At 39.9% G+C, this 23,117-nt stretch overlaps 1 protein-coding gene across 6 annotated transcripts in view; it reads left to right on the plus strand.

The window, feature by feature from the left end:
• Nucleotides 1–10,773: 10,773 nt before the first annotated feature.
• GLRA2 (glycine receptor alpha 2) overlaps nt 10,774–23,117 on the plus strand; it is a 122,190-nt gene continuing 109,846 nt past the window's right edge. For 4 of the 6 annotated variants that reach the window (XM_033051228.1, XM_033051232.1, XM_033051229.1 and 1 more), the window contains exons 1-2: nt 10,774–11,465; nt 13,632–13,765. In XM_033051228.1, coding sequence (XP_032907119.1) covers nt 11,398–11,465; nt 13,632–13,765 — 202 coding nt within the window. In that variant the 5' untranslated portion in view covers nt 10,774–11,397. The remainder of the gene's footprint in view (nt 11,466–13,631; nt 13,766–23,117) is intronic. The other 2 variants (XM_033051230.1, XM_033051233.2) reach the window with 2 other exon arrangements.

Consider the following 23,117-nt stretch of genomic DNA (forward strand, 5'->3'; position numbering starts at 1 on the left):
AGACACGGCTGAAATTCACTGTTTGCAATGACTTAGGTGGGAGATCTAAGGCAAGCTGATATTCACTTAAGTCATCTGAAGGTCTTTTAGAAATCTGTCTTCAGATGCTCAAATGCTTCACATGCAAGTGAATTACAATTCTGAGCTTAAATACCAGAGAAATGGACACATTCACTGTTTTCTGCTCCAAGATCTCTTCTAGGAGATCTATGGAATAGCTACACATTTGCTGTGATGGTGGCATTTCCCCTGCATTTATGGTATAAATACTCTTTTTCCTGACCCCTCTCCTAAAAAATTTTTGATTGGCATCCAAGAGATCAGAGTTAGAAGTGTTGAGGAATTGTTGAAACATCAGATCTGGCAGCCAGATCATGAAGTAATTCAAGTCTTAAATTTTCAAAATTCCTCTTGATACCAAGATGAGTTCTGTATGAAGAAGTGTAGAAATCAGTGGTGCAGGTCAGGGAAGATAATTTACATTTAAAAAAACCCACAACTAAGTGAATAGGAATAGACTAAGTGAATAGTGAATCAAACTAAGTGAATAGATGTGGCGGCCAAGTACAAGAGCTGCCTTGACTTGCACCAGCAGAGAGAGGTTAGAGGATGTAAGAGAGTTGCTACTTTTTCCTGGGTGATTACTTGCTGTTTTCTGAATCTCAGTAAAGCTTCACAGGCTTCAAACTTTTTCTGAGTCCTGTTTTGCCAGATCTAATTTGGAGGACATTGTACACTGTACTGGATTTTTTATTCACATTATGGGGAGGTTTTCCTCAAAACAAACAAACAAACAAAAAACAAACAAACAAACATACATCCAGGCTCAGTATTTTTTTTAGTGGTGCCTCCTTCTCAGTGTCATTAACAAAACCATAATTTGTAGGTTTTGGTTGGTATTATTCTAAATGTATTTTCCCATGGTTTTAAAGTACTGTATAGTTCATGTGACTGAGTCACTCAACATTAGACAAAAGATTGCATGTTTTAACTTGAAGACCTCATATCGAAGAGAAATAACAAAGATTGAGAGTGCTGGAAGTCCAGGATCCTTACGTGTCTAACTGGATCATGGAAAGAGTCCAAGTGTATCACCAAGGCTCTGTAGATGTGCTTTGGGTGTTGAATATTCCTGGATCTGTATTTGCTTAAATCAATATGAAGGCTGTCTTTCTGTATTGGTGTCAACCTTTAGCTTGCTGACAGGATTAATTCCACAAGAACATAAATGCAGTAGGTGGTTAATATCTTTCTTTCAAGGCATCAGTGCTGTTCTTGTCTTTTTTTAACACAGAGATCAACAACTGCAAGACAATATTAGTATTTTTAGATTATGTTGTTAGAAAGGCTTTGGGTTTGTTATTTTTATTTTCTTTTTGTCTTCTATTGTATAGTAACAATTTTGAAGTAGCAAAACCTGATCACTCTGATTTTGAAGAAGATATTCCTTTAAGAATGGGAGATTCTGAGAGCTATTGTTAAGGTACCCCATCACCCAGATGATTTTAGAAGAGCCGGTATCTATCTAACTATAACTGCAGAGAAGACTGAACCCTTGGCATGAGCAGCTTTTACTGAAGCTTTTATTGCTTTACAAAGCAGGCTTCTTTTGTTTGTTTGTTTGCTTAAGGTTGGGTTTTTTTGAGGGGTGGGAGACAGGTTGTTTATAACATCTTTGAAATAAACCTGTTTAACAAGCTGAATTCTTACGAAGTCTGAAAGCTCCAATGAAACACCAATTGACTTTAATTTGCCTCATATTTTGGCAGGAAAGGAGAAAAGCCTGGGAGAATGACCTTTACTTATTCCCTAGAGTGTAAACAATTGAGAAATAGATATGAACAGATCCACATTCTCTGTAGGAGCCTTTCTCTCCTCTCAGTGCGTACTCTGTAATGAACCCGTAACTCACATTGCTGTCGATAGTAATTATGTACACGCACTGGGAAGGAATGAAATTTTAAATTGGTAACTCCTCATAAAATCTCATTACAACAGTTCTGTAGGCCACTGTTCAATGTGGTGGGTTAATAAGCATTAGTCAAATTCCTGCCAGGGCAGTAGGATTAATTTAGGTAAAATGTTTAATAGAAACTTGATTTTTAATTACTGTCCAAAGAGAAAAGAGCATACCTAACATATATGTTTTGTGAAAAAATCTTTATTGTAGCTCTCTCTACTTAGTACTGGTTTTGTCACAGAAAAGCAACAGATGTGAGAAAGTCATTTAAACCATTGGAATAACAAGAAAATAATATAAAAAGCGAGATGAGAGAATATGGACATGCATTGTTAAGCTTTTCAGGAAATGTATGGGCAATCTTAATTTTACCCCATAATGAAAAACGCATTAAGTTATAGCCTTTAACTATATGATTGTATGCCACTTCTTGAATAAAACTATTTTCTTCACCATGTTTTAAATACTGGTTTATGCAGCTTTTCCAGTGCTATCTATTTTTCGGTACATGCCAGAAAGAATCCAAGAAAGTCTTTTATATAAAATGACATAGCATGCTAACGTTCCTCAATACATTTACAAATAAATCACCCATTTCTGCAACACTGTTCTTCTTTGGATCTCAGACAGCCTTACAGCCTTACAGGGGACTGAGACATACCTCAGCAGAATTTTAATTCCTCTAGGTCCCAAGAACCTGACCCCTCCACAGCGTGCCTTACGGGCATAAGCAGACACATTTTCTAAAGAAACAATCATAGCTCTAATATTGCTAAGGACTCAGATGATGCCTTGCAAATATCTCTATTCATAGAGAAAACTGATTATGAACATGCATACCAAAAACAGGCAGCCTGTGAGGCTGCAGTCAATACATTGCTAGGTCTTTTCTCTGCTTTGGAAGTTCAACAGACTCCTGATCAGAGGAATACCCAAATCCTGCCTGCTATCAGGCAGCTGCAGAGCCAGCAGTGAGTCACTGGAATGCAGAACCCGAGATCCCTCCCTCTCCACGCTGCACAAGAGAAGCCAGAGATTGTCAGCTGAGGTAGAAATTACACTTTCCCTCCTAGTAAGCTGAGCCACAGAAAAGATACAGGCAAAGAATTTATGCACCCACACATTCACACATTTGCTCTTGATACTCCTATAGTAAATACTAGGGAGAAAAGTAGAAATAAGACACTTCTGTGGCATGGAAAAATGAAGTTTTCAGAGCACACATCAGTATTTGTTTCGTGATGCTGATACCTTATTTCATACTCCATGCTGTAGTAGTTCTTATGCCAAAGGTAAGTGTCCCAAATATCACCTGGGATGAAGTATTTTCCCCTTTCTATTATGTCAAGTTTTTACATGTGTTAGCAGTACTGAATATGTGTCTACATTTTGGAGTTGCTAGAGAGTAGCTAATCCTGACAAGGTAGAACCAGCACAAGCAGAACACACATAATTGTCTAAAACATCTATGTTTTGTATCATGGTTATTTTCATCATGGTCTTCAGCAGGCATATAAAATTAAAATACCAATTTTAAGAAACTCTTGTAATCCATTTATAAATAAATTAAGCTTTACAGCTTTTCTTCAGTCTGTATACATGATTATACCACTCAAGATCACAGCATCCTTATGGCTAGATCAGATACTATAGTGTAAAATCTATTTAAAGATTTGATTTTGAGTAAGCTTGATAAGCATTAAATGGGGTAAAAAAATTGTTTTGTTGCAAGCCAGGAAGAATGCATACTCAATTAAATATCAAAGACCAACATTTACAAAATAATACCATAAGAACAGAAGCAAATTTAGCTTACAAGCATTAAGGGAAGACATGATTAAACTGATTACTATGCACAGCATTAGTCATTGTTACTATACAATTCTGCTGTCTGCTGAAGTATCTAATCTTCAGTAGAAGCAGCATATTTTATCCATCAGGTTAATATACAACAGCTGGCACAAAATAATTACTGCAAATGAAATTGAGAAGCGTGATGGAATTTTCATGTATTTATACATATATAGGAAGAAAGTGTTCACCAGATAAATCATCTCAACATAACAGAGCTCTTTGTTAGTCAACCTATCAGACATGGATTAGATAAAACTCTTGTGTAGTTTCTTCTTGCTGCTGTTTTTGTCAGAACTTTAAAAAACTGAAATACTAAAGATGAATGACTGCTGGTCAGATACTTAATTTTTGCTACTAAATTCTAAGAAATGAACAGCATGTTGATTTTCTCTGAAAATAATGTCTCTCATAGCTGCAGCTACTTCAGAGAAAGTAAACAAAGGAGGTGGGTAATATATATGGGCATATATTTACAATAAAGTTGTTGTATACAGGTTCATATTCAGTAAATGTAAACATAACTTAATTCAAATCACTGATTTTCCTTTTGAGTGGCCCCACTTAGTGATCTCAATTTGCACATGATGTGTTTTGTAGAAATTGTAACTGATGTTTCCATTCAAGTGAGATCAAAACAAGAGTGTTAACCTGTTTTCCTGCAGCAATGATGATCTAAGGGCGCTGATCCAAAGCCCAGACTCATTCAGAGGGACAAGTACTTATCTCACCACTCCTTTAACTGTATTTTGGTGTAAGCGTGCAGAAGCAAACAAGGTTATCTTCTGTTTTCCCAGTCTCTGGACCCTACATAAAGGTAGGTAATGGACACTACCTTGCCAGTTCATGTCACCTCCTCTGCCTCCTGGCTATCATGTTCTGAAGTATCACAGGACAGAGAATGATCTGCTGGAATGGGTCTGGAATCACTTTTGACTACTGAAATCCCTTCCCCTAAGCCAGCCAGTATTTCCAAGTAAGGAGGTTCTGGTTTCACAAGAGAAGATTTAAAGAAACAAGACACCAGTTTAATGTTTAAGACAGATTTTCTCATCAAGACTAGATTGCCTTGGGTGAAAGGGTCCTTTTGGATAATTTCTTGAAATACAATATACGGTGCATGTTGTCTTAAGGAATTTAAGTCATAAATTGACACAAAGTGCTAGGAATTCTTCAATTCATATCTAAATTGCCAGGAGGAAATATGAAAGGAGAAATAAGACAATTTTTTGCCATTTCTGACTACTGTTTTTTCTCCTGTTTGAGTATCTGACAGCCCCTCCCAATATGAATCACACACTGGGGCTGAAGGTTGAGGACTGAATAAACTTCCTGCCTTCTCTTACAGTCAGAGTGAAACATAAGTAACATTTTATTCATATTTTCTCATTATTTCCAATGTTACAAATTCCAAATGCCAGATGTTTTTACTTGTACTTATTTGTACTTTACTTATTTGTATGAAATGCTCCCCTCTTCTGTAATGGTACCACTGGTACCAGATGAGAAGTAAAGTGTTACAAATCATGCAAATTGAGAATCCAATAATGCTAAAACTCAATAGCTGGATCTACTTGAGCCAGCTGGTGAAATTGATGTAGCTCTCTACATAATTTTACACTGTAATATTACCAGACCTTTAATGGAGGAAACAAATTTTCAAATGAGATTTAGTTCATTCTTTATTTCTTACAGTTGCAGTGTAAAAAATTACACCAGGAATTGATATTATAAGGTGCTTTATAATGCAAACAGAAATGCATGTATATATTAAAAATTATTATTTATGTAATATATAATATATATTCAAGATTTCAGAGAACAAAGTTCAGGTATAGAAAGTAAACTCTACAAGTAGTATATTTGAAATACCTAATTCCATCAACAGTAAATTTGTTATGCTCTCTTTCCAGCTCTTTTTGTTACTATTTAAAAGTCATATAGAACAATAAGGAATTTCTACGTGGGAGGTTTTTTCAAATTTAGAGACACTATGGCAAGTAATAACCAAAAAAAAAAAAAAAGGGAAGGATGTGAAAATACTGTGCAAATATACAAAATGGAGCTGTACTGACAAATGAATTGTTGTATCTGTTAATGTCAGGTAGAAAACTGTTTTAAATAAAAGATTTGTTTTCTTTTTGGAAAGCTGAAAAAACTATTGCCTTTTCCTGACAGCTAAGGCTATCACTATCATTCACTGAAAGAGACTTCTTATTAACCGAGTTTCCAAAATTAAAAAGAAACGGGATTTAATTACATTGTTTGATCCTTTACACAATTTGTTATAGTTCATACACAGTTATGTGTGGTTCAAAATCCAGGCCAGTTGATTTCTTATCCTTAGCTCAACATGCAGTCACATTAAATTACCTTCAGGTTTTTCTTTTGGCTTTTTTTGCCTTCACTATAATTGGACATTTTACATAGACTGTACTCTCAATTCATTTATACTTGGCACTATATTGAAATACACTTGTCATTGTTAACCAACATCCAACAATTATGATAATTTGACATACCATTTTGAAAGTTATATTGAATTTTCTCTTCTTATAGACACTAATTGCATAGTTGAAGTGATGGATCTTGTTCTCTCAGAAGCATGCATCTGGATCCCTTATTTATCATAATCTGAGAAAGAGGTATGACCTTATTTCTTCCATTTCTTAGGTTTTCAGAAATGCATAAACAGTGCAAACAAACATAAATAATGTTCCATCAACTAACTGTTATAAAACCATTTACATGGAAGCAGGGTAATTCTGTCCTATTTTCTGCCCAGTAAGTTAGTGCTTAAGAAATTCAGGTGGAATAGAGAAATTGGACTGAATTAGCTCATACTTGAAATATTATGCCATATTTGGCATGACTATTAAGCTTCTGTATATGCCTGGGAAACCACAGGGATGTGTTATTTAGCCTTTTCACCTGAAAACATTTCCATCTTGTCCTCATGCACATCCCTGTGCCATTTTAGAAGCCTCCCCTCCTATCCCAGGTGGGAGCCTTCGACTCCTATTCATTTGCAACACTTCTGCTGTCAGAAATGTGTTGTGTGAGATAACGAATGAGTGACACTGGAGAGAATCCCATCTGTGCAATTGAACATACAAGTTCATCCAGAGCCTGCTGCACATCAGTGGCACTACTCCTCATAGCTCTGGCTCTGGCACGGGAGGGGAATACCAGAAAGTGCCACGTACATCCAGGTAACAATGCTCCCAAATGGTTCCTCTGCTCTGCAGAGCTCTGAATCATCCCTCACCATCTAATAAACACTATTTAATTGTGAATGAATGGCAGCCTGGGGACTTACAGTATTCAAAACAACCATAAACAACTTCTTCTATTTTTATGACAGGAAGATGAGGAGAAACTGTGTTGCAAGCATAGCTGAAAGTAAGAAGATTTTCATGTATGTGTTAATTTATGAACAAGTGGTGATGGACTGAAATCTGATGTTCTTTACCCCAGGTATACAAGGGAGCTTGACCTGGAACCCTTTGATTAGAGAAAACATTTGCTTTGAACCCCCAGAATTTCAAGCAGAGAATTATTTGAATTACTGTTGCTGTTAGTTAAATAAGCATCAGTAATAAACTATTTTCAACCCTTAATAATTAAGTTTTGCTGGGCACTTCCATGTAACAACCATGCTGAGTAATGTCTCACTAAAGACTAGACATTTGGAGGTGTAAGGAACGGTGGAGTAGATACTTTAAATTTTCACCATGACATCTCTCACCATGTTTTTAAAAAGCCCGCATCAATTAAGGGAAGTATGCTTTGAAGAACTTCCTGCAATTTTTATTTAGCTTAGAGATATAGTTATTTAGCATTTCAAATAAGCCATGAAGTGCAGAAAATGGCCAGCAGCTAAATCCTGGAAAGCAGAATTTTAAGTAGGTTTTCTCCAGTTAGAAAACTTAAGGAAATGTTCAGTTACTTGCAGTTACCAAAAAGGGTAATGAACATTTATAGATCTTTAAAAGCATGTCATGTCACAAAATCCATATTAACAGACTCCTTGGAAAGATATTTGCTGTATTTTCAGTGACTTTTGCATTATGAACTCTGCAAGCAGTTCTGAGATTCCCCACACTTTTAAGCAGGTGGCACTGTAGGTTAAAAAGACATAGATTCTTCCTGCAGCTGATAGAAATCATGCTTTCCAATTTCCCTATTTATCTCAAATTAAGGTAAAAATATACAGCACTATTACTGGGTTCCTATCTAGATGGGAACAGGCATGAACTTTGAAATGTACTTCTTTGTTGACTCAACAGTTTTCCATTATTTCCAGATGCAGCTTTGAGAGCTTTATTTCTCAGAATGAGACACTGCAGTAAGAGACATAACTCAGCCTCTCTCATTTAATATGACAGTAGGAAGACCTGTCTTTTAAAGGGTTAGGTGATGTTACAGTGCAGGGATTCAGCATCAGTGCTCAATGTCTAATGATAAACTATGATAGTTTTAACAAAAGCAAATACAGTGCCCTTCCTTCAACTGGACTTTAATTTATGTCACTGACACAGACTCAGCAGCTGAGACAATAAGGAATTTAGTTTACATTTGCAACTTTGGGCTGCCCTTTCAGTTATTTCAATCTTTTGTGCATAAAATGCTGCATTATTTAGCCTTTGTGCCTAAGGATCACTAAAAAGGTTGATTTTAACATCTCTGACAGTGACATGGATGGTGGGTTGAAGTGCTTCCTCTATGAGTCTAAGGATGACACTTAGCTGTGCGGACAGGCTGAAGGGAAGGGATGCCATCCAGAAGGTTCTTGAGAGGTTTGAGAGGTGGCCCAGATGAACCTTGTGAAGTTCAAAAGCACCAAGAACAAGGTCCTGCACTAGATTGGGGCAGTCCCAAGCACAAATACTGGCTGAGCAGAGGATGCATTGAGAGCAGCCCTCAGGGAAAGGACTTGGTGGCATTGGTGGACAGGAAGCTGGACATGAGCTGGCAATGTGTGCTTACAGCCCAGAAATCCTAGCACATTCTGTACTGCACCAAAAGCAGCACTACCAGTGGATCAAGGGAGCTGATCCTCCCCCCCTGCTTTGTCAGACCCCTCCTGGAGTGCTGCGTCCAGGTTCAGGGGGTCAGCCTGAACAAGAAGGACATTTGTTGGGGAAACTCCAGAGGAACCCATAAAGATGACTGGAGGGGTGGAGCACCTCTCCATTGAGAGAATTGGGGTTGTTCAGCCTGGAGAAGAGAAGGCTCCAAGATCTGATAGCACCATCCAGTCCCTAAAGGGAGCCTACAAGAGAGCTGGAAAGGAACATTTTACAAGGACATGTAGTGATAATCCTTAAACTGAAAGAGAGCAGGTTTAGACTAGGTATTAGGAAGAAATTATTTTCTGTGAGGGTGGTGAGGTACTGCATAAGTTGCTCAGAGAGGTTTTGGACACCCCATTCCTGGATGTGTTCAAGGTCGGGCTGGGTGGAGCTTTGGGCAATCTGGTCTAGTGGAAGGTGCCCGTGCCCATGGCAGAGGGGCTGGAACTAGATGATATGTAAGGTCCCCTCCAACCACAACCATTCCATGATTTTCTATATATTTTTAAAAATGTTATATATTTTATTAAATTTCTATTTTTTTCAGATACATCCTATCTTATTAAACTAAAATAAACAAACAAAATGCAACAGCCGAGTTTCATTTAATGAACATGTGGCTTCGATCTCTTGCTAATGTGTGAACAGAACCAGTCTTTTCCAGAAGCATTTTTTTAAAAGATGACTAGACACACGGTAACATGAAGCTATAGGTTTTTTTACTTGGTGACATGAAAAATGTGTGTGTGTGTGTAAATAGTCTAGCGGAAGCGAAGCAGTGTTCAGATGGAGCGGTTCTGTGGCAGGAGAATACAGCTGGACTTAAAAAATACAGATGAACCTAAAGTTAACATTATAAAAAACCTAAGTTTTCAAAAAACCTAAGAAAACATAAAGTTCTCTTCTAAAACTGAAGAAAGAACAATAGTTCCTTTTATTTTGGGAGTGGCAGGATGGCTACATGTCCCAACTTCTTTGCGGGAATTGATTTCCACACTGTTGAAAGTTGTTCAGGTGGAAGTTGAGCATCAGGGTCTGCCTGTTCCCCCTGCTCCCAGCGGCTGGCAGCACGGACAGGAGCCTGTCCCTCTCCTCCGGACACGGGATATTCCCGTCCGGCCGGATGGATGCGGGGGATGCGCCGTGCGGGATCAGGGAATGAATGCTGAGGGAGCAGAGGGGCCCGAACAGCGCCGTGCGGGATCAGGGAGTGAATGCTGTGGGAGCAGAGGGGCCCGAACAGCGCCGTGCGGGATCAGGGAATGAATGTTGTGGGAGCAGAGGGGCCCGAACAGCGCCGTGCGGGATCAGGGAATGCTGAGGGAGCAGAGGGGCCCGAACAGCGCCGTGCGGGATCAGGGAATGCTGAGGGAGCAGAGGGGCCCGAACAGCGCCGTGCGGGATCAGGGAATGCTGAGGGAGCAGAGGGGCCCGAACAGCGCCGTGCGGGATCAGGGAATGCTGAGGGTGCAGCGGGGCCCGAACAGCGCCGTGCGGGATCAGGGAATGCTGAGGGAGCAGAGGGGCCCGAACAGCGCCGTGCGGGATCAGGGAATGCTGTGGGAGCAGAGGGGCCCGAACAGCGCCGTGCGGGATCAGGGAATGCTGTGGGAGCAGAGGGGCCCGAACAGCGCCGTGCCCGCGGCGCGCCAGCGCCCCCAGCGGCGGGAGCGCGCGCCGCACCCGCGCCCGCAGCGCCGCTCCGCAGCCCCACGCGTGACAAGCCCGGCGCCGATACCCCACAGACCCGCACCCACACCCACCCACACTCACACACCCACACACACACACACACACACACACACAGAGCCCCGCTCTCACAGCAGCTCCCGCAGCTCCCGCCCCGCACCGTGCCCGCCCCGGGCGCGCCCCCGCCCGCCCCGCACGGCCGCATGCGCAGCGCGGGCGCGGAGCTGTCCGAGCGCTGAATCCGTGCGCTCCCGTTCTGCACAGCGCCCGCAGCCCCGCTGCCCCCTCCCTCGCACGGCCACGCCGGCGCTCCCCTGCCCAGGGAGGGGAAAGCACAGCCACCCAGTAACCCACCACCCTTCATAAATACTAATTTCCAGCGAAAGGGGAATAAAACGTACCGACAGCAGAACTGCTCTCAGCGCTGGGTCCCTTTTGCCTGATGCTCCTCGCATAGTTGAGTTTTCTCCTCTTTTCCTTTTTCCCCCTTTCTTTCCATTTATTTTCCTTTTTTTGTTTGTTTTCTTGTTTTTCCCCTTTCATCACCAAAAAGCAAGTCGGGGGAACGACTGTGCCTGATGCCTTATCTCTTTTGTGCTGACTGCTGGAGATGAGCCTAGGCTTGACCTGACCATGATTCCAAGGACTGGCACTTCTCTTTTACCCCCACTTTATAGAGATCCAGACCTTCTCTTCCTGATTGTCAAGAAAATTAAATTATTGCTGAATTTGGAAATCTAGGCAGCAGCAGCTTACTTTTACCCTGCATCTCTCTGGAATCGTTTCTGGGATATTTCCAAATCATCACAGAAAGCAGGAGGAATGAACCGGCAGATAGTGAAAATTTTGACAACCTTGTTTGCATTTTTCTTAGAGACAAGCCACTTCAGGTAGGTGATACAACTCTGTAATAATATTTGTCAAAAGGTCGTGACAATCATAACTATAAAGATACTACGCCACAATAACCTAGTTTGTTTGCTGTATTTCAGAGTGTTGTGTGTTCATTCTATATAGACTATCCCTTTTACACTCAGAGGCTCGTTGCTTGGTAACAAACACAAAAAATAATAATCTCAAGTTTGGGTGATCTATTTTCCATTTTCTGATGCAAAGATGTGGGTTTTTTTCACTGTATATCAGTATAGCTAAGAACATTTTCTTCAGCTTTCCTTCCTAAATGCAAGTTCTCTGCTGCTGGCAGAGGCTGTTTAGGAAGTTGCTTTGGTTCCCCCCTCTTCAGTCTTTGGAAATGATTGTACCAGTTTTGTCAGGGATGTAGTTATTTGAAATTAGAGAACCAGCCCTCTGATTTTGGGAAAACCCTGGATCAGACTAGTGTTGCGTTCACTTAAAGTCCCAATGTTTCTGATTTTTTTTTTTTACGTTTCATGAGCTTTTGCTTCAGCAATTGACTTTTTTTGTGGTACTAAGCAGACAGGTCTGTCTTATTAACCAGAATAGCATTTTAGATGAGATTCATAATTGGACTCTATGCTCCTGTGCATCTGCACGTACAGATCTGTCTACACGTAAAAGTGTTTTTCTAAGAGTAATGAGGTATACATATAGTGGCAGAGTGAAACAGTGTTTATATTTATGAGCTGGGTTCACAACACAGCTCGTAACTAGCGGGCTCTGAATGAAAACAGAAGTAATTAGTATATGAATAAGTATGCTATCTTAATTTTCCAGTTTATATTTTCTTAACAGAATGATTTCATTATTGAAGTTGGATATATCATCTGCTGTGTATTAAATATTAAAAAAATTTGTAATGCTACCCTGTCATTGACAAAAGCAAAAGGAAGCAACTGCCTCCTGTAAATGGAACCTGAAAAAAATGTGTGGAATCACACCACGAGAATTTACTATCATCATGCCTTTTAACAATTCTGGTGAATTGTTTCTCTTTTGTAGCGAGAGAAGGGATTTGATATTTGCTTTTCATGTCAGATGATCACATATACATCTGATTTTTTTATACTTGCATGTAGATGCATGAAAATACCCCATGAAACACTCCTGAAACTGAGAGGTTCCCTTTGGGCAAATATTTAAACAGAGAGTGGTTAAGAAGTCAGAGTCAGAATTACTTTAATTTAGCTCAAAGATAAAGTGGAAACAGACACAATGAAATTGGTTATTTAAGCCTTAAGATAATGTTTTGTTATTAAATCTGTGTCTCTACACACCAAATATGATCGTTTTCATTCCATTTTTTTTCCCTGGGGAACAACCATGGGGAACTCCTAAACTGTCTTTCTCTGCAATGTATTACGTGTTTGCAATATGTAATGTGCCATGTACACAGCATTTCACACACATGTTATGGTACCAGAAGTTTTCTCTTAAATCCTTGAAACAGACGTGTTCAAAGAACTTGCATATGAATACCACCTGGTGATACTAAATTTTATTATTCAGTGCTCGTGGAGTGGGGCTGAAGCCCCCCTGAGATCAGTTGTGACTGACCTGACTCAGAACCTTTTTTGCTGTGTTGGGAAAGAATTCAGACACTCGTTAGTATGATTTAAATATTTTTTTGGGGTAGCATCTGTAAAAAAACAATTTAATTCTTTTTTCCATCTGTATCTTTCCCAGCACTAACAAATCCAGTATTTTTCAGTGTTGCTTGTTAAGTGTTGCTGAATGTTGTTTGGAAGTTTAAGACCACCTTAAACCAGTGTTAACATAGCATTTTTAACAGTATCCATGCAATTAAAATAATGATATAAAATAGGATATTAAAATCACTCTAAGATGGATCTATATGTTAAAGAGTAAATTGAATCTTTTAAAGTCTTTAAACTGTAACTGAATTTGTTTTAAAGCTAAGGATTTTTCTGAATAGAAAAATGTGTTCATGCATGATAACTGAAACTCGTCTTTCTAGAATAAAGTTTTCAGATGAAAGGTAGAGCATGTTGCTCTTTAAAAATATCAATTTCTATCTTCACTGAGTTGAGACAGTTTTTTTTAGTGATGTAATTTCTCCATGACTTGAATAAAATACAAGCTAAATATTAGCTAATGGTGGCTAATAATTTATTTAGGACGACTTTCTGTAAAGAACATGATTCAAGATCTGGAAAATCCCCCTCACAGACCCTGTCTCCTTCAGATTTTTTGGACAAATTGATGGGAAGGACATCGGGGTATGATGCTAGAATCAGACCAAATTTTAAAGGTAAGTTTTCTAAGACTTCCAATTAATTAATGATAAAGATTGGGATAAATTATAGGTTTTGAGGGCTTTTTAACCTCTGGGTTTATATTATGTTTTCAATATCTCCACTTTTCCAGTATTATAGTGCTGATCCATGGGGTGGACTAGGAGACAGAGCAGTGTGGGTAATAAGGGTCCAGAGACTGAAAACCCTCTTTTGACATGACAGTAATGTTCAGCTGTCAGAAAATGCTTCTGAAGACCTTACTAATTTAACAAAGTGAATAGGATTATGGGCTTCAGACTAAAACCAAATGAGATGACTTGTTCCTGAAATTTTTAAGCCACAAAGGCAATATCAAAACTTCCATGCTGAGATATTCTCTTCTTTATAGCAGTATCTGAAGAAAAAAATCTGTTTTCTTTCAACTTCAACAAAGTAAAAGCTTCTTCCTCGAGGTAGGGGGAACTCAAGGAATATACAGAAGATTTTATCTGCAAATGAATGAATTATAAGAACCAATGTCTCAGGATCCCTATAGAAACTGTATTCTGTTTGGGACTTTCATGACAGCACCCTTTTCTTCCAAAATTTGGAGTGAATTGTAGAACATCATCACCACCATCCCAGCACAAAGAAGGCTGCGTACTAGAAGCTTCTTTTGCAAACATTATTACTGAAAGCAAGTTTTCCTTGCTGTAGTCCTGTAAATCCCCATAGAAGCGAGCACAGAATATCTTGTGGCTTTCTATGAAAGCAGTTGGGAGAGAAGTTTTCATTGCCAAAACTTAGCATTTTGGGAGAGTCCTATAATTCCACTAAAATCATCTCCTCTATGCCAATTTAAAGCTCAGAATATGATTTGACTTTGAAAACTGATAGAATGCATTCTCCCTGAACAAATCTCATAGCAATTTATATTTGCAACTCATATCTATTAGCTTTGGCCACTGAAATGCATTTTTTTCTGTATTAAGCCTTTTTAGCAGTGCTGTGAAAGTTGATAATGGCTGGAAAAATAATAATTTCTTAGCCAGTGAATGAACTGTAGGGAGAGAAGAAGCTCACATGTCAATGAGAAAAATGTTTAATTAAATTTAGATCAAAGATCAGTTTCTTCTCTCTGTTCCACATGTGCAAATTACAAGAGTTAGAACTAAGTGCCATTTTTGGACTGCTTCCTGCCTGAGCAAGGAGCAAACCAGTATGGATTTCAGATCCAAAGATTTAAAAGCTGACAGGTTAGGAGAACCGAGTCAGTGAAGTCTAAATTTTTAATTTCAGAGTATTTTTCAAAGTGCTTATTGAATTCCTGAACTGGTGTCCACATCAGTTTACAGTAAGTAATATTGCATTAGTCTCTTACATTCATGTTGTGTGTTTGCATGAGTACCAGTGAAATTTTAAAGAATGTAAATGAAGGCAGAAGTTGCCTGAATTGAGCATGCTATCAATCCTTAAGAACATTTTCCTGTTCTTTAAATGGGAAGCAGGGGAGCACACTATAAAGTCTTAATCTCTTGTATCTCAGACAAAAACCAGTAATAGCAACAGTGCCATGTACATCCATGACTTGGAGACAGCTCTCTCTTGCTCCCCAGTGTGTGTCTCCAACCCTTCCAGGCAAGTGCAGGAGGCAGGTTCACAGCTTTGCTCCCCTCACGCTCAGGTGTGTACAGCAGGTGTTGTGAGGTGCACGCTGAGCTGTTTGACAGACACTTCTCCCCTCTGAGTCCTGTATTTTGCTTGCCTTCCCAAAGTGAAGTTGCTACCTCTTGACATATATGAGACCTTACTGGGAAAGCATCTGCCGTATTTGGGGTTTTTATTTTTTGTATAAGTCACACTCCAAAACAGGACGGTACTTTGCAGCAGTTTGAACTGATGAATAGATCTTCCATGCTTTCTCATAATTTTGTTTCGTGAGCTCTTCCAGAGCTCTCAGTCTTCTGCTGAGAGGCCTGAAAATTCTTCTTGTTCTTTGCTGATGTTGATTTGAGTGCTATTTTGGATCTCAGAGCTTAGAACTTAGAGTTAAGTCATGCAGTTTTGAACTTCACATCACCTGTCAAAACTTTGTCAGCTAATAGCCCTGTTTGTTAGTCAACATCCATGTTTTAGTTGCCCAAGTCTCATTAATATTTTTAAAAATTTGAAAATAATTATTTTTGTATATTGCATACTTCTTCCTTTTAAAGGATAAGGACAGCTGCAAAGGGGTCAAAATAAATTTATTTTGCTTGAAGTTAGTATGATAAGGATTATTTTTTTACCGAGTCTTTACTGTGTCCATAATAAATAATTTTGGTTTTTAACATTTATAAATATGTTCAAAATAATTTTGGGGATAAGGCCTATTGTACAATACTGATATTCTAAATCCTATAAATGGAAGAATGTATGAAATGCTGAATGACTACCTGATTCATAGCACTTTCTGTATTTCAAAGAAAGAACTTTTTATCATAAAGAGGCTAAAGGAGCAATGGTTTAAACTAGGGATCTTCTATCTGGTTTTGATTTTAGTCTGGGGATAGTATTTGCTTTCTATGTTTCAGAAAAGACATTGTGAATCAAGATAGATGTGCCACTATTCAGCCTCTCCTTGTGGGGTTTTGGGGGGCAGCTTTGAGGAGTGGCTGAGGGCATTTGGTCTGTTCAGCCTGGAGGGGAGGAGGCTGAGGGGAGACCTCACTGTGCTCCTCAGCATCCTCCTCAGGGGACCTGGAGGGGCAGGCACTGATCTTTTGTCCACCAGAGTGGTACCTCTGGTGCCCAGTGACAGGAGCCCAGGGAATGGCCTGAAGCTGTGTCTGGGTTTTTCACCCAGAGGGCGGGTGAGAAGTGCTCACAGCATCAAGCCTGACAGAGTGCAGGAAGCATTTGGACAATGCTCTCAGGCACATGGGGGGATTCTCTTGGCCCCTGTGCAGGGCCAGGAGTTGGGCTGGATGATCCTGATGGTCTATTCCAACTCAATTCATTCTGTGATTCTCTGATTCTACTCATGCATTTGTCCAGCTTTTCTGCTTTAGACCAGTTACACAGCTTTTTCTGAGTCCACTACAGGCACTTTAAAGTGTCAGAAAAAGTCTGATTTCACGGAAAAGCAGCTGAGTAGAACACATTTATCTTATGTCACTGATTATACAATAATTAAATATACTTTTATGACTAGTTTAAATTACTGGAAAACAGCAGCTATTAGATTAATTTTTGAAATAAAGGCTGTGCACTCTAAAGAGAGAGGAAAATGCTACTTACAGGAACAAGGTGTTTTATCCAGATAAAGCATTTCTTCATTAGTGACTGTTTTTTCCTATCTTGTTCTTGCAAATTAAAAAATTCAGGAAGATAGTGGGAGACCAACAGGTGAATATATAACCATTTAGACATCAACAACAGGGGTTTTTGGGTTTTTTGGTGATTGGTTTTGGGTGCTTTTTTGGTTTTTTTTGTTTTGTTTTGTGCTTGTTTTTTTTTCCAGCATTACCGTATAATGAAAGATACTTTGTCTTTTGTATTGTTGTGTCTTATACAATCATTCAAATGCAGAGGAACATATTTCTTTTTCTTTTTGATTTCAAGAGGCTGGATACAAAACGTCCAGACACTGAGAGGGGATATCCCCCTGGTGAAAAGCCAGAAGGAAGTGCCAGAGTGACAGCTCTCAAAACTGCTCTTCTTTAATCACTCTCTGTCAGATATTGAATGCATACTTTTTTATCTTCCACTTATCTTTCATTGAATTTGAATAGGATAATAATTTGTGTAAGGACACAGAGGGGAATACTTTTAAATGTAAATATGAAGACTGCAATCTAGTACTAACTGAAGTCCCTGAGAGTCTTTCTGTTGACAGCAAATGTATGCTTATGGTCCTATGAGTTCCTTTGCAGTTCCTTCTTCAATAATGATATCAGTTGAACATGGTTTCAGAAATGTATTAAAAGGTGAGGCTTGCACAATGCTTTTTTTCTTTATTAATATTAATTTTGTATTTTTTAAATGGTAAAACACAAGAGAAACATTGTCTTTTACTTTCTCCAGTGCTCACTTTGCTTTCAAAGTTAAATAAAAGCCAGAAAGAGTATAAGGCACCTCTGTTATGAAACTAGCCAAGAATGTGCTTTCTCATTGCTAGCAACCAGGGATGGTGAAGTGGTATCTTAGCTTAGTGTACATTCAGCTCAGGCTCAAGAGCACTGCACGTAATGCCAGGATACAAGGGCTCAATCTTAAACTGAATCACAGCATGGGATGTGGGGCTAATGGAGCATCAACCTGAATTTAACATTTCTGAGCAGGTGTTGGTCTTCAGAGGTTACTAAATTATTTCAACTTTTTAACACTTTCATCATCTACCACCACTCAAAATCTAAATGCAGTCTAGAAATTATCAGACAGAAAAAAACTAATTATCTATAGGTACTGCTATGTCCCTTATGCCAAATTCTTTAAGTAATAGGCTGGCTGTCATGCACTGGGTACAGAGCAGGGGAGCTGGTCATCAAGAACTGCAAAAGTGTGTTATCTTCAGGTACAGAAAATATTTGCAATGAAGATGATAGTGATTTTCTTTGTATTGAATTACATTCCATGTTTTAAATTCAGTCTTTCCCATTGAATCATTATTTACTAAAGATTATTCTCATTTTTATGGAATTACATGGACTTGTGCAGCAACAGTGCCTGTGATTGTTACCCTCATCACTGAATGGTGCAATACAGTGTGAATCAACTTGGTCAGAAGCTGTTGTTTTATTAGTGATGCAGTTTGGGGTGTAGGGTCATAGTTGTGAAAGATTAGTCTGTGATTACAGCAGTGTAATGCCATTTTCATGCTGAGTCTGTGGGTTTATATCTGAATAATAAACACATGGACTAAGTAATTTACTGAGAATTAGCCTGACAACTGTTACAGGAAATGGCTTATGCACTTTAATACTTTAACTCCTTGGCAGCAAGGATCAGGTTTTCCCATATGTTCAAACCTATTGCTTACTTATTTGGCTCCTGAGTTGCCCAGTAATGAAATGTTTAAAAAACATGAATGGAAAACAATGAATGACATTTAAAGGTGAAATTCATGGCATCACACTTAATAAACAAAAGCAGTTTCTATGCACATGATAAGAGGATCTGTTTGTAAAAGTTGAGCTGAATCTAAACATATAAAAGTTGAAAAACATACTGAAGATTAGCTGTGAGTCTGTAGCAATTTGTTCTCCACTGGTTAACAGTGCTCCCACTACACTTCAGCTGTAATAATTCCTGGCCCTGAAGTCAGCCCTGTACTGGGCTATTCTTCACAAAGGTCCAAGTTCAAAGGCTCAGAGGCCAAGACCAGTGGAGACTCAAATCTTGTTCAGGCAGATCAGCGTGTAGTAAGACAGGGCACATTATCGGTGCATTCAAGTTTTAGGGCATGGGATGAGGATTCATTATAGAAGAAGGGAGACTACCAGGCCACTTTTCAGATCTGGCCAGACCATTGCATTTCCTAAATATAGTTGCTTGAGATGTCCAAGCATATATTATTAGGAAGGTATGCTTCTGGTTTATTTTCTGTCTTGAAACACATCTAAAACTTTGCAATAACTTTCAGATAAAGTCCTGTACACGCACCTCATTGCACAGTAAGATGCTGCACGAGGATACCCACAGGACATGGGGTTTATTTGGTTTTGGTTTATTTTTCTTCAACTGCAAAAATGAAGCTAAGGAAATGATGCTCAGTCTCTGCCCTAGGTATGAACATTTTCAGACAGAAGGATATTTTAAATTGTGTTTCTTTTAAAGCTGCTAGGGAAAAAATAAAGGACTATGGAGCTTGCACTTCCTGTCTTTAATTTCAGGTTCATTCTCAGAACATGAATAGGCTGGATGAGTTGCATGACTAGTTAGGTTATGTCTAGGCTACTAGACAAATGGGCCCAGACAGCAAGCTCAGGACACCCCTGATCAGCTGTGCTGCTTGGCTTCTTGTTCATTCCCTGGATCTCTTTCTGAGCTTCCCACAGCCAGCTGCTTCCAAGGCAAGCCAGAAAAGCTGTGAGCACGCAGCAGGGGAAAGCACAAGTTAACCAAAGCTGCCTGGCATCCAAGCTGAGGATCTGTCCAGGTCTTCTTTTGTATATAAATGTTTAGCCACAGTTATCTGTATTGTATTGGTGTGTTGCTTTTCTTCACAAGCAATTATTTAATTAAGAGATATCAATAGATTTGGCTGTTGTCATGGAATATTATTCTGCTGCTGCATAAACTGTAAAGGGGATTTATGAAAAACAAATGTCAAAAGAGAGCCAAAGACCTTTGATATCAAAGGAGGAGATGCTATTTTTTGATCATATTCTAATGTAAGTTTTTATCACATCCAGTGTCATACTCACACTTAAATTTTCTATGCAGTTGAAACCAAGGCCCTTGGGTCACTCATTAAAGATCTTGTTGTGTTTTGGATGTTTTAGAAAGCATGCAGTTTATATTTAGAAAATGTAAAAACATGTACATTAAATTTACTATAAGTATATACGTTTATAATCTGCAAATCTATTTTACACAGTTATTGGACAAATGAATTAATAAAACAGAAATATGCAGTTTTATTAGACAGATTCATTACTTTATTTTTTTCCTCTGTAGATTTCCATAGAATCCCAGAATGGTTTGTGTTGGAAGGGACCTTAAAGATCATCTAGTTCCAACCCCCCTGCCACAGGAAGGGACACCTTTTACTAGACAAGACTACTCAGATCTCAGGCCTTGAAAACATCCAGGCATGGCTCATCCACAGCTTCTCTGGGCAACCTGTTCCAGTGTCTCACACCTTTCACAGAAAAGAATTTCTTTCTAATATCTGGTCTAAACCTACTGTCTTTCAGTTTAAAGGCATTATCTCTTGTCCTTGTAAAGTGACCCTCCCCATCTTTCTTGTAGGCTCACTTTAGGTAGGCTGGAAGGCTGCTGGAAGGTCTCCCCAGAGCCTTCTCTTCTCCAGAATGAACAACCTCAACTGTCTCAGTCTGCTCTCATAGAGGAGGTGCTCCAGCCCTCTGTTCATTTTTGTGGCCCTTCTTTGGGCCTGTTCCAACTGATCCATGTCTTTCCTGAGCGGAGGGTGCCAGGGCTGCATGCAGTGTTTCAGGTGGGGTCTAAGGGAGGACAGTCCTCTCCTTCTCCCTGCTGCCCACACTGCTTTTCATGCAGCCCAGAGCAGGGCTGGCTTTCTGGGCTGCCAGCACACACTGCTGGGTCATGTCCAAGTCTTTCTCCTCAGGGCTGTTTTTAACCCCTTCTCTGCCCAAACTGGTGTCTGGCATTGCCCCACGTACAGGACCTTACACTTAGCCTCATTAAACTTCATGAGGTTCACACAGGCCCACCTCTCCAGCCTCTCAAGGACCCTCAGGATGGTATTCCTTGCCCCCAGTATGTTGACCACACCACCCAGCTGGGTGTCATGAGAGCACTTGCTGAGGGTGCACTCAGTCCCACTGTCCAGGTCTCTGACAAAGACACTAACCAGCTCCAGCCCCAATTCTGACATGAGCTGTTGGACTTGGACATTGAGCTGTTGACTGCAACTCTAGCAGGACTGGTGAAAGAGGTTCCTGCACTCCAGAGTCCCTTATCACCATTCTCAGGGCTCTCTCATCTTTCCTGGTCCTCCTTGGGCTGCTCCTGGCTGTCTCTGGTACCCCCATGAACCAGCAGCAATGGGTAATAAGGGTTGTACAAGGGTAAGCAGCTCACCTCTCCCGAGAGCACACGGGTGCTCCCTCCATGCCTCATGGAAGAGTCACCTGCCACCCTTTCTCAGCTGCACAGGTGGTTACACAGGGAGCAGATGGAGCTGCCTCACTCAGTTCCAGTGACAATCCTGATCTGACAGGTCTTTCCTCTTCACTCTCCAGAGTGGTGAAATAGTTCTGTGACAGCACCTCAGCCTTCAGGGAAAGTCTCTTCCTCCTGCAGGTCCTTGCCTGTTCAAACTTCTATTCTTCTGAATTACTGCCCCTCTCTGTGTGCTGGGGGCGTTTCTTGACTGTGTGTCCCCATAAATCTCTGATAAAGTCATCAGAAAATGTATGTTTGACAGTACAGTTTCAAAATATGCATTTCACAGTGTTTCACAGAAATGTGTGATTTTAAGTCTGCAGAGAGGAGCCCCCCAGATGATGCAGACAGGGTTGGTACAGGGTCTGGCAGATGAAGAGAGCACCATGTATGGCATAAATAATGATCTGCCAATATCATAAACACCAAGTCCATAATTAAAATTCTAAATTTATAGAAATATAAAGGCTCTGATACAGGAAACTGTGCAGATCTAAGCCCTACAGTGCATGAGAGAGAAGTGTAATTCACCAAGCATTCAGTTACTTAGGAGGGTTAAATAAGAGCAGCCTGGTGGCTTATTTGAACTGTGCCAGCTATCAGCAATCCTTAAGTATTGCCAGGAAATGAAGACATAAGGATTACTCCTCATGAATCAACTCCATTTTAGGACTTCATGAGTCAATAAAAGAAGAAAGCATTTAAAATAGGACTTAGGTGGAATAAAAGCCCACAAACAAACTCCGTGCCCTCTCCCCAGAGATCTCTAATCTTTCTGCTTTGTAACACTTAGCAATGCATTACTGTTTTAGTTAAAGTTCCTCAGATTCTCTCAGTTTTGCTCTCAAGTGTGCACAGAATGGCCCCAGTCTGCTTCACAGAGCACCCACCTCTCTCCTAATCCAAACTCAGACTCCCTGAGGAGGCACTGCTCCACCTCCATCTCCCTGTAAGGACTAGGCATCTCAGAGCCTGCCTTATATTCCACAGGGAAAAGATTGCTCCCAGTGAGGATCTGTAGTCACTTAACATGCCATGCTGCCACCCCCAAACAAATGGTGCCTTCCAGGTGGCCTGCCATCCTCAACAATACATAAAAGATTTTCTTGTCCATTTTTCTCTCAGCTTAAAAAGTCCTCTATCTGATCCAAATGAATATAAATGATTCTGAGAGGTCTATTTTGCAGCAAAGAATTCAAACTTGACTAAGCCAGGGAAAAAATGCAAAGGGAACATGACTTTTCAACCTTTCAGTGTAGCTGCTTGTCTGAGAAAGGAGAGCTTTTACTCTTGACCACTTTGATGAGATGCACAGAACTGCCTGTTGTAGCCAGTACCCCTTAGGGACAACTGCTGTGACTGTTACAGAAAATGTTATAAGGACAGCATTTGAGAAACAGCACTTCTCTCACATTTCCTGGTAATTGCCCCAACACTAATATAGAAGTATTTTTAGCAATGTCCACATCTGCACTTTAGGATGAATCCCATCTCCTCTGAATAAGAGATAGTGAGAGATATCCCCAAAGAAAT

This window comes from Catharus ustulatus, chromosome 2, assembly GCF_009819885.2.
Source record: "Catharus ustulatus isolate bCatUst1 chromosome 2, bCatUst1.pri.v2, whole genome shotgun sequence".
Classification (NCBI taxonomy): Eukaryota; Metazoa; Chordata; class Aves; order Passeriformes; family Turdidae; genus Catharus; species Catharus ustulatus.